General features: G+C 46.5%; 2 protein-coding genes across 3 annotated transcripts; one reads left to right on the forward strand and one right to left on the reverse strand.

The window, feature by feature from the left end:
• Window positions 1-3,589: 3,589 nt before the first annotated feature.
• On the forward strand, window positions 3,590-7,838 carry LOC139766284 (uncharacterized). Of its 2 annotated transcripts, none has more exons than XM_071694725.1 (4): window positions 3,590-3,761; window positions 5,469-5,627; window positions 6,109-6,222; window positions 6,853-7,838. In XM_071694725.1, the coding sequence occupies exons 2-4, from the start codon at window positions 5,543-5,545 to the stop codon at window positions 7,008-7,010; spliced, it is 357 nt and encodes a 118-aa protein (XP_071550826.1). In that variant the 5' UTR covers window positions 3,590-3,761; window positions 5,469-5,542; the 3' UTR covers window positions 7,011-7,838. The 2 variants fall into 2 exon arrangements, with proteins under 2 accessions (XP_071550826.1, XP_071550825.1); XM_071694724.1 differs by having other exon boundaries at window positions 3,604-3,760; window positions 5,459-5,627.
• A 2,744-nt stretch (window positions 7,839-10,582) lies between these two features.
• Window positions 10,583-18,755, reverse strand: LOC139766285 (melanization protease 1-like). Its single transcript, XM_071694726.1, has 11 exons — window positions 18,591-18,755; window positions 17,269-17,485; window positions 16,394-16,507; window positions 16,056-16,226; window positions 15,736-15,866; window positions 14,874-14,916; window positions 14,483-14,612; window positions 13,518-13,625; window positions 12,782-12,936; window positions 11,009-11,181; window positions 10,583-10,885 (listed from the first exon to the last, which is right to left on the reverse strand). The coding sequence occupies exons 2-11, from the start codon at window positions 17,348-17,350 to the stop codon at window positions 10,709-10,711; spliced, it is 1,284 nt and encodes a 427-aa protein (XP_071550827.1). The 5' UTR covers window positions 17,351-17,485; window positions 18,591-18,755; the 3' UTR covers window positions 10,583-10,708.
• Between the last annotated feature and the right edge of the window lie 263 nt (window positions 18,756-19,018).

Here is a 19,018-nt window from a genome sequence, read left to right on the forward strand (position 1 = left end):
AGAGAGAGAGAGAGAGAGAGAGAGAGAGAGAGAGAGATAAGAAAGAGAAGGAGCCCTATGTATACAAGCTAAGGTAATCACAAATTTGTAATTACACACACAAGTAAAAGAAAAGAAGATGTGTAATTCAAAAACATACAAGTAATTTATCTACATGTGCTTACTGTTCGACTCACTTAAAACAACAGTAGTTGAAGGAACACCTCACAAACCATCTCTACTTCCCTTGACCTGAGAGACAATGACGTGGCATGACCTGCTATTCTCTGGGATGACCCGGACTCTGCCCAGGTCACCTTGCGCCATGAGTCAGTGGATCCCTAAACCTGTTTGGTTGTTGTCAGTCATTCTGGTCAACTACCCGAGCGCGACAGGCATCATCTCTGGTCACGGTGGTACGACAATAGGGCAGGATGATGGCTTAGGCTGGTCCTTGTACTCAAAGAGTTGTACTATCGCGTTCCAGGGTCGTACCGTCGTGTTCAAGGGCTGTACGTCGTGTTCAAGGGCCACACCGTAGTGTCCGAGGGTTGCACGTCGCGCGCAAGGGTCGTGCTGACGTGCAAAAGGGCTGCACGTCGTGTTCAAGGGCCACACCGTAGTGTCCGAGGGTTGCACATCGCGCGCAAGGGTCGTGCTGACGTGCAAAAGGGCTGTAACGTCGTGTTCCAAGGGCCACACGGTCATGCTAAAGTGTCGTATCGTCGTGCTCAGGGTTGATGATACCTGAAAAGAAAAGCGTTTTGGTTACAGTGGGTGACGAGCCTGGTATCTGGAATGATGGGTGTCTGCTGGAACAGTGATGTCTGGAACGGTGGTTTCTAAAGAGACTTCGTCTGGAACAGAGGTTGCTGGAGCGACGGCGCCTGGAAAGGTGGTGTCTGTAGAATGATGATGTCTGGAAATACTGTGTCTGGAATGATCATGCTCGATCTAAGGGCATTTGAACGTTTCTGTTTTTAGTGTCACTGTTTCTCTTTATATATATATATATATATATATATATATATATATATATATATATATATATATATATATATTATTTATTTATTATTTTTTTATTATACTTTGTCGCTGTCTCCCGCGTTTGCGAGGTAGCGCAAGGAAACAGACGAAAGAAATGGCCCAACCCCAACCCCCCCCCCATACACATGTATATACATACGTCCACACACGCAAATATACATACCTACACAGCTTTCCATGGTTTACCCCAGACGCCTCACATGCCCTGATTCAATCCACTGACAGCACGTCAACCCCGGTATACCACATCGCTCCAATTCACTCTATTCCTTGCCCTCCTTTCACCCTTCTGCATGTTCAGGCCCCGATCACACAAAATCTTTTTCACTCCATCTTTCCACCTCCAATTTGGTCTCCCTCTTCTCCTTGTTCCCTCCACCTCCGACACATATATCCTCTTGGTCAATCTTTCCTCACTCATCCTCTCCATGTGCCCAAACCACTTCAAAACACCCTCTTCTGCTCTCTCAACCACGCTCTTTTTATTTTCACACATCTCTCTTACCCTTACGTTACTCACTCGATCAAACCACCTCACACCACACATTGTCCTCAAACATCTCATTTCCAGCACATCCATCCTCCTGCGCACAACTCTATCCATAGCCCACGCCTCGCAACCATACAACATTGTTGGAACCACTATTCCTTCAAACATACCCATTTTTGCTTTCCGAGATAATGTTCTCGACTTCCACACATTCTTCAAGGCCCCCAGGATTTTCGCCCCCTCCCCCACCCTATGATCCACTTCCGCTTCCATGGTTCCATCCGCTGCCAGATCCACTCCCAGATATCTAAAACACTTCACTTCCTCCAGTTTTTCTCCATTCAAACTCACCTCCCAACTGACTTGACCCTCAACCCTACTGTACCTAATAACCTTGCTCTTATTCACATTTACTCTTAACTTTCTTCTTCCACACACTTTTCCAAACTCATTCAACAGCTTCTGCAGTTTCTCACATGAATCAGCCACCAGCGCTGTATCATCAGCGAACAACAACTGACTCACTTCCCAAGCTCTCTCATCCCCAACAGACTTCATACTTGCCCCTCTTTCCAAATATATGGCGGTCATTCGAACGCAATGGGTAGAAAAAAAGAGTCCCATATTTTTTTTCTTACTGTCCTGAACCTCTAGACAAATGGGTTTACCCATTACCTCATAACGTCCACATGTATCCAGTCAGTCTGGTGGCGTGAAGACATACGTGGTCACACACACACACCTGAGAAACTAACTGATCGAGGTGACCTCCTTGTCCAGGGGATTCCCTCAGAACTAACTAATAATCTTCACAATTTTCTGACATTATTGCTTGAGGTTCGACACTGCCACCTAAACACCCTCGTCGTGCATGGAGTAGGCCATAAATATCACATTTTCATTTAACCTTTTTTCTTCTTACGAGTCTGACTTCTGAGCAGCAGGGTCTTTTCAACACTCGCGTCTCTACCACCCGTCGTGTCAAGGCCTAGTCTTTGACCTTACCCGTCTAGGGTCAGGTCAAAGGCCACTCTACCAGGACGACAGCTCCAGCACTCGTGATGACGATGAGATGAAGACTACAACAAACAGACTGTTAAGAGAAAAGCTGATCTAGGAATCGAGAAGAATGACGGCCAAGACCTACAACAGCGATCGTGTTGTGGGCGATCAGTAAAAGATGCTTCTCCGGTGGCAAGACTTAGCGCTTGGGAGGCTGTTGGATGTGGCACTGGGACTTCCCCACACGCCCTCTGGGTACAGTGGGGGGGTAGGGTGCTAGGCGGTAGAGATCGAGTGGAATCAAAAGGCTTAAAAACAAAGAGGGAGTTCAAAGTCTGTCGTATGGAAGTAGGTGGTGGGTGGGTGTCGTCATGCTTGCCTGGTGCTCCGTCCAGGTCATATACGTACGGAATCATTTTTCTTGGGCATAAAGACGTGTTTGAGCGGCCTGGTGAGGGTGTGCTCCTTCGCGCCGCCAGGGTGCTTCCGACGGCCTGGGTCTGACAAAGGGTCGACATGACCAAGTGTAAAAATCTGAAGATGATGTGACCATGCGATCGGCCCAGAGCAAGGACATCCCAGTAAGACTAGTAGAGAAAAAGGAGCTGCTCAAACATCGCTACAGATTGCAACATCTGGAATCAAATCAACGACGAAGTATCAATACAAAATTCCAGTAAAAAAAATAAAATAAAATTGCCGCAAATGATGTATTCACATTACAAAGCAAATGACGACCAAAGAAAAATGTGGACGGCTGGACCAGTGGCCAACTGAACGCCAAGATTAGCCACTTTGGCACAGTGAATGGTTCAGTTTCTCTATGTTTCGTCCCCCCACCACAACAGTTCCTTCCCGTTATGAGAAAAGGTCTTAAAGTCACCGGGAACAGTGAGAGATGTGATGGCCGGGTGTGTCGAACTTCACCACAGTACTGGAGGCAAAAGACAATGACAGTGGCTTAAAAAAAAAAAAAAAAAATCGAGTTTGATACCATAAGGCAGGTGTGACATGGTCACCCATGGCGTCTATGAGCCCCGTGAATCTAAGCAGCCGGGAGCGAACGATGAAGGAGCAGACAGACAGGTGGTCAGTAAGTCTTGGCAAGTCGTCCCTCTAGTGGTGGTGGTGGAGGCGACAGGGGGCGCAGAGACGAGTCAGTCTCTGAGACGTTAGCCGAGAAGGACGCTACGGAATATCTTCCTCGAAGCTCGCATTGTGACGGCTCGTCCAATCGCCACAGGTAGGTGTTTTGTAAGTAGGAAGTAGGTGTTGGGTAATGTGGTGATAAGTAGGAAGCAGGTGTTGGGTCATGTGGTGGTAACAGGAGATGCCTTGTAGGTATTTAAGAACATTCTGGTGTGAGTGGTGGCAGGTGTTAAGATGAACTGGCAAGTGTTTTCTAAGGGGGTTTAGGGTAAGGGAGGTTAATGGTGGTTACTGCCAGCCACCAAGGGGGTTCACTGGGACCACTGGTGTTAGAGTAGTGGCACGTTATAAGCAGTGGAGCAAGTGTCCCTGGCAAGACAGTGGTGACCATCAGCGACGAATGTGGGTAACTGGGACTTGTGGTGTTGGCAGTGGTAACCACAGTGTGAACTGTGGCTCTGAGGTGGGTAGCTATGAACGGGGCACGTATACCACACACAAGGAAGGAGGGGATTGATCAATGAGAAGTCAGGTCCAACCAGACTAGACTGACACAGAGATGTGTATATCATTACACATGATACACTATTCTCATGATCAAGTATTCCCATACTGTAGATGTACATGAGGCACAGTGTGACACTGTAGATTCTAAACGTGCTGTAGAGAGGATAAATGTCAGATTACGACGCTCGCAAAAAGTCGTAAGTATTGAAAAAAAAAAAAAATTAACATCCATTTATAGCAGTGTCTTTTCTCTATACACCTCAACACTGCAGTGAAGACTACTAGTGTATACATAGCTAAACCGAATCATATTTCTATTGGAAAACAAGTCGAGCAAAGGAACCTAAAGATGAAGATGGAACCTGTGTGAATGAGCCAGAGTATCATAAGTTACGTTTCCCACACACCGTGACTGAGAAATTCCTGTACTTGTAAGCATTCTTGGCATCACGTTTGTGTGTGAGGAACATGGCAAGGGAGAGAATGCATAGATCTGCTCAATGAATATGGAGTACACGAACAGGTTCTCATTACTATGTAAAGACGGAGACTGGGTACGGGGAGTGCAGGACCAAAATGATAATGTGAGGAATACATATTGTGATTCACATAGCGTCGCTTGAGACAAAAAGAAAGTCATACCGATAGAATGACCCCTCCTCCTCCTCCTCCTCCTCTTCTCCCGGAGACTAGAATATAAATGGCATGAAGGACAAGGAGGCGGACCTTGACTGGAGCCGAGCTGGTAAAAGAGAGTATTTGGAAATTACCCAAAGCACATCTCTCTCTCTCTCTCTCTCTCTCTCTCTCTCTCTCTCTCTCTCTCTCTCTCTCTCTCTCTCTCTCTCTCTCTCACCTGGTGCCCTACGTACACACACACACACTAAGCCAAGAAAACGTTCTACCGATCCACACACCTCATACAATAAACTGGAACGTAAAAAAAAAAAAAGAAAAGGAAGTCAGAGAAAAATAATGGGAAGATCAAATATGTGTGTGTGTGTGTGTGTGTGTGTGTGTGTGTGTGTGTGTGTGTGTGTGTGTGGGGGGGGGGTGGAAGAAGGAGTTGTTTAACGAGTTGCTGGCAACACTGCTGGAACACAAGCAGACCCGGAAACCCCTGGGGACTTCCAGGTCTCCGCCGCTCTACTGTGCAGGTGGTTGAGTTCCTCAAGTAGTGTTATAAGCATCCATATGAGTTGGGGAGGAACCGAATGGAGAGGGTACATGGTGGCTCGAAGATATCGACACATCCAGGTGATAACAATCATCTCCCTCTCCCACGCACCTGCAGGAGACATCAGACGTCCATCACCGCAGCTCGTCTCGTCGTCATTCGCGTGAGGGTCCAGCTCCTCGTGTTGCCTCATGATGTCAGGGAGTCGAGGCGTGGCGTGGGCGGTGATGTTGATGGTCGTGATCGTCCACTGCACGCCCTCACACGCCCACTTTGGTAAGTAGGGAGAGTGCTAACACAAGTTTGTCGTCGTTTACTCTCTCTCTCTCTCTCTCTCTCTCTCTCTCTCTCTCTCTCTCTCTCTCTCTCTAGGATCCCCTTGCTCACTCCTGTGCGCCTCGACCTTGGCCCTGCCACCTGGACGCTATCTTGGCGCCCCTCCTAGGGTTCACACCTCCTGACCCTCCCTGCTCCCTGCACTGTACTGCCAACAAGACACTTCTTCATTATGGAGTCATTTCCATTCTCAATACCTGCCATTCTGATGTAAGCAAATGTCTCTTAGCCATGCAGAGAAATTTGGGAACTTCATTTAGAATAGGTGATTAGGTAGGACACTGTTTCGACAGACGTAGTCAACTTCTTGTAACAGGTACATGTTCTTGGTGTAAACCAATTGAGTGAGACATTCTTTTTTCAATTTTTTTTGGTAAAACCTGAAGTGTTGTGTGGTAACTGTCGGGTCCTCCTCCTTCAGGTAGCTGCGAGGATCACACGCCGGAGTGCCTGCAGTGGGCCCTGGCCGGCTGGTGCCAGAACAATCGGCAGTACATGTTGCAGAACTGCCCCGTTAGCTGCAACCTCTGTCTGGGTGAGTGAGTGTGCTGTCCTTCCTCCTTCTCCTTCTTCTTCCCTCCCACACACACACCCGCACACCCACCTCACTGTGTGGCAGAACTGCAATCCGAACGTGAGACATTCAGTCTGGGGGCTTGTGTATAACCACCGTGATGGCTCATGTCGATTTATATATCTTAGTGTTACAGCTGTAATCCTTCACCGGGTGAAGTAATGGATATTTCAACATTGACAGTTACAGAGATTTATCAAAGCATCATCAACACGTATGTATAACATCGCTGGTTTCTCCTGCGATCATCAATTGTACAAATGATGAGTCCCACAGACTGTGTGTGTGTGTGTGTGTAATTCCATAAACAGGTGGTATGAATAAGATCCTACATCTTACAGTAGACTGTATTCACTTGTCCTTGAGAGATCCTCACACCTCGACCAATATCCGTCATAATGTTGTTAAGGACTCCAAGTCCTTTTCTCAATGAAGACTTGAGACGCTTTTGGAATAGTTCTCAAGGGGTCATACCATCTAGCCCGAATGTACACGCCATGACACTTCATTCAAAGAAGAACACCTTGTACTGGATCGCTTGGTGACGTAACTAACCTCCTCTTCGTCTTTTTTTTTTCCCTTTTGCTACAGATCCCGACTGCTTCGACGTCAGCCCCTACTGCGACTACTACGTAAGGCGAGGAGGGTGTCGCAGAAGTGACGTCCTGGCCAGCTGTCCCCACTCCTGTGACTCCTGTTCCATTGGCCCGTCTCCACTCGGCTCTCCAGTTCTCCCAACTCTCTCCTAGATGTGACTACCTCAGTCATCACTTTCCCTCATCTGTACTCGTTCTTGTGGATGATGCGTCGTCTTTTTAAGTGTCTGTAGAGTGCCATCTTGTAGAGCATTCCTTCTCAAGGATCAGGACATTTACGTGTGAAATAGCACGTTGGCTTTTCTTAAAAAAACCTCTCACGAAACTGGACTGTCTCGTTATCTTGTAGGGTATTATGAAGTCCTGTATCATACCCCGAGTGAGGCATCATACTTGAACTTCAGGATGATACTCTATAATGTACGGAACAAGTACAGAAGTACTTCAAGGAAAGCATTACGGTAAATATCTTGTCTTAAAGTATGTATCTAAATCTTTCTTTTCTTCCACATTCAACAACACAGATATAAACAATCGGTTCAAACTGCTTCTCAAACTTCAAAAACTTCTACAAAAAAAAAAATGTCATAATTATCTTATAATCTCAATGTCTTGTCGTACAAGAATCTTAAGAAGTTTTGTGTCGCTATCGCTAAAGCATTTCAGAAGATTTCAGAGAAACGATATACGAGTAATTCTCAGACCAGCCCAGACGTAGGTTGCAAAACTGCGATGATGTTAACTACGGTATCACCGTCTTACCTGTCTCTTAACTGTGATTACGACTCACCAGACGGTAGCGAAGGGAGAAAACAAAAACATGAGATTATTTTCTCTACAATCTTGATGTGTATTTCCATTTTACAGTCTTCCTCAGAGAAATGAATGATGATACCGTCTGCTATTTTCTCTCTCTCTCTCTCTGTTCAAGACAATGTTTATTTCTCTCTGTACTTAAATAAAAGATGAAAATGTTTAAAAGAGTTTCCCTATCTTCCAACAAAAAAATTTCAGTGTATATATATATATATATATATATATATATATATATATATATATATATATATATATATATATATATATATATTGTTACGAACTCAGTACTTATTGGAGCAAGGTCGCCAGTAACATATATATGTTACAAATACTATGCTGGTCCTCGTTCTTTGCAACGACGGTAGATTTGTAATACAGCACAACTCAGGATAACGCTATCTTAACGTTATAGGGTTAAAACAAAAACCAAGGTTAGAATTACTTATAATGAAAGAATTCAAATGTACAAGGTGAACACATAAATCAGGCACGAATCATTTACGTTAACACTGAACATGAGTTTAACATTGAACATGAGTTAACATTCCAGATAAGATTTCAAACCAGGAGATCTCTTTCCTCTGACACTGTTCGATAGCATTACATTTAGTTAGACCTGACACGGTAAACATATCGTTACACTTAGTTAAACTTGACGTGACACAGTAAGCATCTTACAACCTAGGGCAGCGGTGGCTACGGGGTTCGAGACAAGGAAAGCCTACACTACCTTGCTGGGCTCGGGACTGTTGAAGGAATCAGCTCTCAGACGATCGTCTGAGCTTTTTATGTGAAGATCCAGCAAGGCAGGAACAGCTAACCACGCCTCGACCCGCCACCTGATTCTACTATAGGTCAGAATGACACAATTGCCCTTGATAGGTCAAGAGACTGATTGTCACGCCCTCTTCTTGACGTGATTGGTTGAAGGAGGCCTAAGGTCCGGCCTACATATGTGGCGTGCATTCAAAATCCTTTGTTCCTCTGTCCACGACAGCAGCGAATGCACGTGACGACACACCGTAGCAGTTCCCATGGTTGGACCTGACGCCGTTGACCTGACGCCGTCGACCTGACGTTTGGGTGCTAGAGGACTGGTCAAGGTCTGGGTCAAAACATAATTACTAAGGCAATCAACACGGTCAGGGAAGGTGAGATCCGAGCCGGTAGCAACCGCTCCCTACACCCAGGCACGCCATACACAGAGATACACCAAGACACATATGCGAACATGTGGACACAAACACACGTGTTCGTAACAATATATATATATATATATATATATATATATATATATATATATATATATATATATATATATATATATATATATATCAAACTTGATGTGTGGGTCAAACAAAATGATACGACATGTGCAGTATACAACTTTCTGTAATATAAATATCGAAAACAAAACCATTTATCATTTTTTGTCTGTTAGATACAACTGAATTAATTCTAACAACATAACGTGTGTTGCCTCGGCTCCAATTGTTAGAAACACCACACTGTATGTATACTGTAAGTATCAGGAATGATGTATACATATGATGTATGCATATACTGTATGATGTATGCGTACACTGTATGATGCTGAGATCCGAGACCTTCATCTGCCGAATCCTATTATGTTAAGCAAAAAGTATACATTCACTCGACCGTCATTAGGATGGCGCAAGTAATTCTGCTTTAAGTACATGTTAAGTAGATTACTTATAATCCTAGCAGGATTGGGGTCTGTGTTCCCTGAGTCTTTACGAGCCATACGCCGTCAGCTTGCGTTGAAACCTTACATCATGCGTAGAAATATATAGACAAATCCATTGCTTCCGGTCCACGTCTGTCTTATACTATTTGCATACCCACAGTTAAGATAAATGTGAAGTAGACGTACAGTTAGTTAATCATCCTCAAATCACCCATTTCTTTTCTGATGTCTCATCACACACAACTTGGAGAGAGTGACACATTCCAAGCTGTTGCCTGTTACATCCTTAATATTCGTCGACGTCTTTGTCCAAGACGGGAAGTGACATCGATAGGAAATGTGACGGGAAGTGGCATAGATGGGAAATGTCACGGGAAGTGACATAAGTAGGAAATGTTTTGTGCTGCGCGTCCGTCATGGCCACAGCCTAGCTACAGGAGGAAGAAAGACAGAAATGTACCGGAAGGACATATGACTGGCCGTAGGTACGAGGTAGACAGACAGACAGACAGACGGACGACCTACGTTACGTTCCACCAATTAGGTGATGACGTCTGTCCACGCAAATGGAATAGTATACGTTGGATTCTCGAACGTCAATTGAGGACGGAGAGTGAAAATGAGGGATCACTGGTGCCAGGTAAGGACATGGTGGCTAGAAGGTAGAGTTGGAACACCTAACCAAACCTGGGGACCAAGTTATATCCCGTGGAGATGAAATATGACCTTCTCTAGGATGAACACAGGCACGAGAAGTGACACTGGCCGTAATGACAAGAAAACTTTTCTAAGCAAATTATTATAATTATCATTATCATTATTAATGTTAATATCATGATCATCATTATAACAGTTTTGATTATATGGAGAGGCTGAATGAAACAATAGCTTGTGGCTAACATGAGAATATTCTATCAAAATCGAGGCAGATGTGTGTTGATGGTTGAAGAGGGTTGACAGTGGTCATCTGTGAACAACTGGCTCGTGTGTGTGTGTGTGTGTGTGTGTGTGTGTATCAGCAATGAGGTATATAGTTCCAGTATGGTGGAGGGGCGGTCTACCTTCCTCTATACGAGGAGATTCTGCCATGATGGCATAAATAACCATTGATTTGTTAATGTATTTGTTCTCACATACAGGTTATGTGTTATCACAAACTCACATCCCCTCAGACGAGATCATAATGGAAGGAAAATACACGTTGTCATAATTTCAATTTATTGTATATAGTTCCCTCGAAGGTGAACCATAGATAAAATAACAATGATAACGATACGGTGTCTTTCATTGCCCCAACCCACCCCCACCTTCCCACCCACACACTCCCTTATCTGAAGCCGCCGTACACGACGCTGTCTATGAAGTCAATGTGGTCGGCGACGCTGATGTAGAGACCCGGCAGGATGGAGACGCCGTTGCCCCTGCAGGAGACACCGCTGCCCACCACCCCGACCAGGAACCGTCGACCGTCCCTATCCAAGAAGAGCGGCCCGCCTGAGTCGCCCTGAGAAAGAGGTCCTCTTTCAGCACATAAATCTACAAGCTCCTCACCATTTCCATCACTAACATCCTAGCACGCTCCAGACTCACGCTTCTGAAACCACTTGATGGAGAAATATGACCTTACCTGACAGGCGTCTCTCTCCGGGTAAGCTGCGCACATGACGTCACGGTTCTGTAGCAGGTCAGGGTACCTGACCCTCAGCTGGGGTTCGTGGCTCTCCCGCCGGTAGATGTCCTCACACTCTGTCGTGTCGACCAGCTCCAACTCGGCCTCCTGTAGCCTGCTCGACCGGTGCGCTGCAGGAAGAACAGCAACATTGGTCATGGTGGCAAAATGTGTCACATTAACGTACCCTCATCTTTCTCCTTGATGATCCCTCTCCTCTATGGGGGTTTCGCATAGCTTAGGAAGTCAACTACGTCTACCGGGTGGCGCCACAGGTCAAGGAGCGGGATAAAATAAAGTACCTGTCTTTGTCGGTGAAGCACAGGGCAGTGGAAATATCAGTATCCATCGTCTTCAGTATGGAAGCTGTACAGATTGGGTGGGTGTTCACAATGGTGAAAGCGTCACTCGTACATGACTTGGGAGGAGGGAGCAGTTTCACACTGAGCTAGCTAGTGTCGCTGGGCCCTAACTTCAGGTGGCGCCATCGCTGGATGGAGAAGAAAATAAGTACCCCCCTCCCCCCAGCGAGGCTGACGTAGAGTTAACGGAGCAAGGACCACATGACACACATCTTTTCACAACATTGGAGGACTGTATCGCGTGGGATATGTTTCTCTTTTGTGAGTGTGTTAAAGTACTGGCGGTTCGCGCCTGTATGAATGGCCACTGGTTCGGTACCTTTATAGATTGCCACTGGTTCACTACCTGTATAGATGGTTATAGGTTTAGTATCTATTTAGATGGCTAATTAGGAGTTGGTCGCAGACTTTTTGACGTAGATAAGACCTCTTACTGTACCTTGGGTCAAGAACATGGCATGGCAGACCATTTATGTCCCCTAAATTTCACTCGGGTCTTCCTCTATCGCAATAACGTAACTACTGTGTCTTCTCAAGTTTCAGTGATCTCGGCATCTCTCATCATGTCTTCACCCAGCACCCTTCTCTCTCCTAACCCACTAGGTCTCCTACCTTCTAGTTGACCCTTGTTGACTTCTGTATGTCCAATGTGTCACCTATGTAACCTGTTCCGCTTGCCATGGGTTTTCATGAGCCATTAGCGGTGTCATAACACCGACGACAAGATTCGACAGGAAAATGACACATGCCGCTGTAGTCACAGAACAGACAGGGGAATCATCTAACGTATAGTAAGAAGTGACAGTGAGATGATAAAGTTAAGGGTTTTAAACGCTGTCGCTGTCCACAGGGGGGGAAGGTGTGCTTGCTCGCCAGATAACTCCTCCTCCGGTGTATGCCACTGTCATTTGCCGTTTTCGACACCCTCTTCATGGGCATGTCAGGGCCACGTGATCCTGTTAATCATACGGACGACATAGTTGGATTCTATGTCATGTCGACTCATTCTTCTCCCCCCCCCCCCCCGTCTGGCGTGTTGCGGGGAGAGGGACTTTGCTTCGCTATCTCTTTCTTCCACTGCTTTGAAGAGCATTGTATATCTTTTCCAGTAAGGGCCAGACCACTTCGCTTGGACCTTGAGAATAAATATGTGGTCTGTGGCATCTACGTAAATATGTTAACTCTATTGCGACCCTTGACTGGTGAATATTGAAGTCTATGGGACAAACATGTTTCAATAGTTGGAACAACATTGAAATCCTTCCTAAGTGTATAAAAAAGTATCAGTCATATGACGCGGAGAGTTCGCGAGCCATTTACACGACTGAAGCCAAAATAATGAGAAATACGAGTGTGACATGGAACTCACTGGCGTTGACGAAGCCGAAGCCAGCGCCGGTGACGATGGTCTTGGGTGGCGGACGTTGGTCCGTTAGGCAGTACGGGAAGACCACCTCGTTGAACTCGATCACCTCCACCGTCTGCAGGATCGCCAGGTCGTTGTACCTCACCGTGCTGTTAGGGCTGAGGAACGGAAAAGTGAGGGAGAGGCGGGGGTAAGTTAGGTGGTGCTTAGAGGGGTGGGGCATGAACATGGATGGGGTGGGTGGGGGAGATGGGATTGTGTGTGGAGATGTTATGTAGGTGGGGTTACGACTGCTCTACGCATTTGCTATGGTCACACACACACACCAGCAGCCTCCCAGTATCTCCTTTCGACTCATCATCACCTGTCTCGCCCGGACCCTTAGCTCAAGAGACTCTCTCTCTCTCTCTCTCTCTCTCTCTCTCTCTCTCTCTCTCTCGGGTGTGTGGACCCTGTGAAAGCTATCCTTCCACATTCGATCTTCTCCGAGTGCCATCTCACATGTCTCTATCAACATCAGTACATTAATATCCTCTTTTTAATGACCTAAAGTTCTAGATGAAGAAGAAGGAAAGAAAAATGGTATTGACAACTTTCATTAACAAACTGATCAATTGTAGAATCATAATAATTGCATATATATATATATATATATATATATATATATATATATATATATATATATATATATATATATACCTCCAGCAGTTCTTAGTTTACGTTGGTAGTCAACACTTACTCGAAGTCGGGGTGGACGATGATTTGTTCCACTTCGTAGTCCACGGGTCTGGAGTTTTTCTCGTTATCAGTACTGAAGTCCAGCTCCCCCAGCCTCACCGTGCGCACCCTGTGGAACGAGTGAGGTCAAGAGTTAACCCCGTAAGATCAACCAGGGATAGGGACTCTCCCCCGGGGATTAGGGGACTCACCCAAGGATTAGGGACTCACCTAAGGATTAGGGACTCACCCAGGGTTAGGGACTGTTAGGGGAAATGTGGTCACGTAGAGACCACTAGGGTACAGACACAGCCAGGGGGTAATCACTAGGGTTAGAACACAGCCAGGGGGACCACTGGGAGAGAGAGAGAGAGAGAGAGAGAGAGAGAGAGAGAGAGAGAGAGAGAGAGAGAGAGAGAGAGAGAGAGAGAGAGAGAGAGAGAGAGAGAGAGAGAGAGAGAGAGAGAGAGAGAGAGAGAGAGAGAGAGAGAGAGAGAGAGAGAGACTGACTGGGAAGCCGCGGGTACTGCTGAACTTAAATCACATAGGGAAAACCGTCAGGTTTTCTTTCACTCATTAATCAGCACCTGTACCAGCTTGGGGAGATAAGCCCGTGCACTAAGCGCATCACTGCATGCTGAAGACACACACACACACACAGACACAGACACACACAGACACACACACACAGACACGCACACACACACAGACACACACACACACTTTCACAACTGTGAGGCATTAGTTACGGCTTTGGTTTCACCTCTTCTTCAGGAGATGAGAGCAAAACCTCTTCGGTAAAAGGAAGGTGTGGAAGTCGGGAAAAATAAAGAAGAGAAAGGTGTTCGCTGTGATCTGTCCGAGGAAGGAAGGAAACGGACTTCGAAGTGGCAGATTCTCCATGCTGGCACGAGCAGCCAGAGGGAAATCGACAAAAAGGGCCTCGTCGACAGGAAAGGGAAAGAAAATGAACTGTGGGGAACCTACGGCCTGTCGGGGTCGATGACGCAGTGGGCCGCCGTCAGGAGGAAGCGATCGCAGATGGGCGTCGCCCCGCAGAAGGTGTCCTCGACCTGGACATCGCTGGTGCTCTCTGGCGTCATCCTCTTCACTGAACCTGTGGGGAAGGACAACGGGGTTGTGTCAGCTACCGGGACTCTGGGGCATGGGGGAGAGAGAGAGAGAGAGAGAGAGAGAGAGAGAGAGAGAGAGAGAGAGAGAGAGAGAGAGAGAGAGAGAGAGAGAGAGAAACTGATGAATAACATATGACTCAAGTAACAAACTCATTTTTCACAGTAACAACAACGAAGGTACTACATATATATATATATATATATATATATATATATATATATATATACACACACACACAACTTACTTGGTAACATCATGATGACATCTGAGGGCGACTTCTGTTTCTCCTGCAACAGGGAGGGAGGAAGGTGCTGTTAACAACGCATCGAAAAAAAACACCAATAAATGGATCACCTCCTTGCTCTACGTACAGTAGAGGGTCACAGGTGACCCTTAGGACGAATAAATTAGACATAGGCAACTACTGAGCTTTGAGCGAATGATAAATGATAATGATAATGATGATAACTGACACTATAATCAATGAGAGATTGGGAAACACGGGATAAAGATTTGTTGCATGTGTGGAACAAGATTTAGTTCACTAAGTCAATAAACGAACGCCAGGATGTATCTCTCTACCATGGAGTTAAATGTGAACATCGTTCAAATTATTTTCGTTTCGGGAAACTGGTTGAGTTTAAGGGGGAAAAAAGGGAATATATTTTCTTAGCAGACCGGTATAAACCGTTTAGATGACCTCTCTCTCTCTCTCTCTCTCTCTCTCTCTCTCTCTCTCTCTCTCTCTCTCTCTCTCCTCTCTCTCTCTCTGAAGAGGGCAGCAAGTATGAACATGTACATGTGTATATATGTATATGTGCGTATGTGGGCGTGCATGTATATACATGTGAATGTGGGCGGTTTGGGCCATTCTTTCGTCTGTTTCCTTGCGCTGCCTCACCAACGCGGAAGACAGCGACAAAGTATAAGTAAATAAATAAAAAAATATACATATAAATGTGTGTATATATATATATATATATATATATATATATATATATATATATATATATATATGTGTGTGTGTGTGTGTGTGTGTGTGTGTGTGTGTGGTAGGGGGTCTCAGCGATCCTGTGACTGTAGCCAGCGTGAGGTCTCTACTGTACCTGTTGGTTGAGGTTCTGTAAGGGGACGGGCGTGTCCTTGTCCAGTAACCCAGCCACTTCGTCAGGGAAGACGATCTGCCGGGCCACCCTCTTCCTGTTGGCTGCGGGAGCCGGGATTCCTCGCCCACACTCTGGGGGAAATAGAACGGAAAACATGACTAAATATCCGGCAAAGAAAAGGGGAGGGAGAGTATTGTGTCAGGGAGGGAGGGAGTGTGTGTACCTCTCTCTCCCTCTCTCTCTCTGGAGTATGTCACGCTCCGCACAGGGCCGGCGAGTGAGGCCCTTAAGAACAAGTTCCTCTCTGTTGAGACATTTACCGAAATCAGGCCTGACGATGGTTCGTCCCTGGGTGAGGGTCTGCAGCGAGGGGACATCGATGACACAGGCGTCGCAACTGTGGGGGCAGATCTCCTTCACCTGAGGACGCTGACAGTGACCTTCACTGGCCCATTTCCCACAAAAGCGATTCCTATCGTAGCATCCTTCATCTGTCACGAGAGGTGAAATCCTTTGATGAACTGATACAAACATATGCCATTATTAATGCCATCATTATTTCTTCTTTTTTGCGATCTGAATCAACAGCAGTGGTTTGGAGGGCGTGCGTTGAGGAGGGATCTCAAGGAAGAGAGAGGTGAGCACTCTGGTCACTTACCTAGGCAAGTGTCGCATGAGACTGGACAGTTCTGTAGCATGAATTGTTGCATCTTCCGGCACAAGCCATTGGCCGCATACGTTCTGCACTTCGGCGTGTGATCCTCGCAGCTCCCTGTCAAACGGCACCGGCAGGTGAGTGTGGGGACTTAGCATGTCTTATAACAACACATTATGCCACGTAGTCACTGGGAGTGCAGGTGTAGGGAAGACATATCCGTGCATGTCAAAGGCTATGAAGAGAAGATAAAGGAAATGATGGATAGACGGAGGGAAGTCGTGGCGGAGGGAAGTTGGGAGGAGGTAGAGATGATCAAACAGCCACCAGACCTCACGAGGCGGAACCAAGTGAAGAAGTGTGCTGGAGGAAAACATGATCAGAAATGATCAAGCAGCCATCAGACCTCACGAGGCGGAACCAAGTGGAGAAGTGTGCTGGAGGAAAACATGCAGAGACAGAAGGTAACCTGACGTTTGATATCTTTAGAGGCGGACGAGAGGAGTTATCGGGCAGTGACCGAGTTCCCAGGTGGTCTGGGTGTGAGGGAAGGGCACGACCGAAGCAGCGTAAGGAAAATGACTAAAAGCAGAGAAGCCAAGAGCCCTGATTGGCCCAAGGGCCTAAGCTACTGTCAATTGCTTTGCCCTAGACACACTGCCCGACTCTCTCAAGGAAAAGATATCAACAGGAACTTAATTCACTTGCTTATAAGTCATGCAAATATGGTTCCGGCACAGACAAGTTGCCTAGCGGGTCTCACTGCTTCGTGATGAAGCAAAACCTATACAAAATAAAGCTTTGTCATGAGATTAAGAAGATGGCAATCCTTATTTCAGTAAGATTAAGATTAAAAGCAAAGTCTCCTTTTTACTTACCGAAGTGGGCGTTTGTGGGCGCGTGCCAGAGCAGGACCATGAACAGCAGTCCCGCCCACATGACATCTCGAATCCCTGACATCACCAAAAAAAAAAAAGGCGGCGGGGGAAAAAGGGGGACCTCAAACGATGATACGATTCCCGACGTCACTGGCTGGTTATTACTTGTTGAACGGCTGACGTCAAGAGGACTTTGATGTCTTCTTCCGCTTGATGTCTGAGGTAAAAGTTGAGCATCATTAATCGTTCGGTCGCTCGTGACTGTATAAACGAAGACGACATTTTATCATAGACCAATTTATCAGTGTAGGGGAGGGAAGGTTCCGATAACTGTGGATATCTGTAGTTTTCTTAAAGGAGGAAGCACAGAGTGGTGTGTGTGTGTGTGTGTGTGTGTGTGTGTGTGTGTGTGTGTGTGTGTGTGTGTGTGTGCCGGGGATATCCCCTGGTCTTTCCCTGTCCGGACACACTTCTAGTCTCCCTTTTTTTATATAGATATCTTTTTTTTTTTTACATCACCAACGCATAACTCAATCCTCCTACATCCTGTCTTAGACAGGAGTGTAGAAGACATGGGCGGCAGCAGATGATGGCCTACTTGCTCCATCTGAGGATTGTCTGGATCTGATGATGACATCAACCATGGGGTAGTTCAACAGGGGCCACCTTCTTCCACCTAACCTCATTGTAATTTGACCAAGAAATTCTCGATTTCCATAAGGGATTTAGTTAAATATACCGTCTGGATGATGTAAGCAGTAAACAGTGTTCGAACACACACACACACACACACACACACACACACACAGGGCTGGATTAGGGCAACACGAGTCTAAAACTCTCTCCCCGTGACACACAAATAAGTACTCACCAATAGTAATCATCAACAGTCCTACCACACAGGCGAGTAGGCAGGGAACCAATGTGGCCAGGGAGGTACTACCCGACTGAGTATCTAGACGTACCTGACACCCCAGCGCAACGAGACAACACTTCAGTAGCTATTGAGGTCCCTCTCTTGGCCCAGGTTGCTGTCTCTCTCTCTCTCTCTCTCTCTCTCTACCTCACGTAACATGACACAGCGACACTCGGCAACACGTAACTCAAGCCACATACGTGTTGATCCTGACCCCAACAGGTGGCAAAGATATTTCGCCGTGTCTGTCCTCTTTGGTAGGGAGGCGCCCTTAGCCTATGACTGATGAAGTCAGCACCCAACCATCATCCTTAGCACCAGTGTGTGTCATGAACTACCTACCATGACCGTCGCTAAGTGTCATGCAACGAACGAAGACAGACACAAGCCACCTGCCAATACTGACCTTACACCGGGAGGCGAGCTACGATCCTCCTCCTCCGAGCTTGGTAGAGACGCAGACTCACTCCCTCGCTCAGACACTCTAACACGTCTTCAACGCTCGCTGGCAGGAGCTACACTGGCCAACACCCACTCCGCCACCGCCTGATGTACATCGCTCGCTCCCGGGGAGTGAATCCCGGGGAGGTGGGGGGAGAAAACGTGGGGGGCTGGGTGGGGGCGGAGTCAGGGTCACCCAAGGTGCGTGTCAGAACACACACACACACACACACACACGGAATTGGCGCTAACTCGGAACACTTATTATTTCCACCGGATATTGAGGACTTCTCTGATCATATCCCACGTGATCTCGTCCTGTGTATATTACGTCCCTCAGAACAGGGAATAAACTTTGTCAATCTTCTTCCGAACGGTCGGATTAATAAGACA

This window comes from Panulirus ornatus, chromosome 57 (assembly GCF_036320965.1).
Source record: "Panulirus ornatus isolate Po-2019 chromosome 57, ASM3632096v1, whole genome shotgun sequence".
NCBI lineage: Eukaryota > Metazoa > Arthropoda > Malacostraca > Decapoda > Palinuridae > Panulirus > Panulirus ornatus.

Bases quoted from the DNA above. Each gene is read 5' to 3' on its own strand.
- LOC139766284 (XM_071694725.1), top strand. From the start codon at position 5,543: ATGATGTCAGGGAGTCGAGGCGTGGCGTGGGCGGTGATGTTGATGGTC. The intron at 5,628-6,108 runs GTAAGTAGGGAG...CTCCTCCTTCAG, and splicing joins GCCCTCACACGCCCACTTTG to GTAGCTGCGAGGATCACACG. The intron at 6,223-6,852 runs GTGAGTGAGTGT...CTTTTGCTACAG, and splicing joins TAGCTGCAACCTCTGTCTGG to ATCCCGACTGCTTCGACGTC.
- LOC139766285 (XM_071694726.1), bottom strand. From the start codon at position 17,350: ATGTCAGGGATTCGAGATGTCATGTGGGCGGGACTGCTGTTCATGGTC. The intron at 15,867-16,055 runs GTAAATGTCTCA...TATTTCCCCCAG, and splicing joins CATCGTCAGGCCTGATTTCG to AGTGTGGGCGAGGAATCCCG. The intron at 12,937-13,517 runs GTAAGTGTTGAC...TCCGTTCCTCAG, and splicing joins ATCGTCCACCCCGACTTCGA to CCCTAACAGCACGGTGAGGT.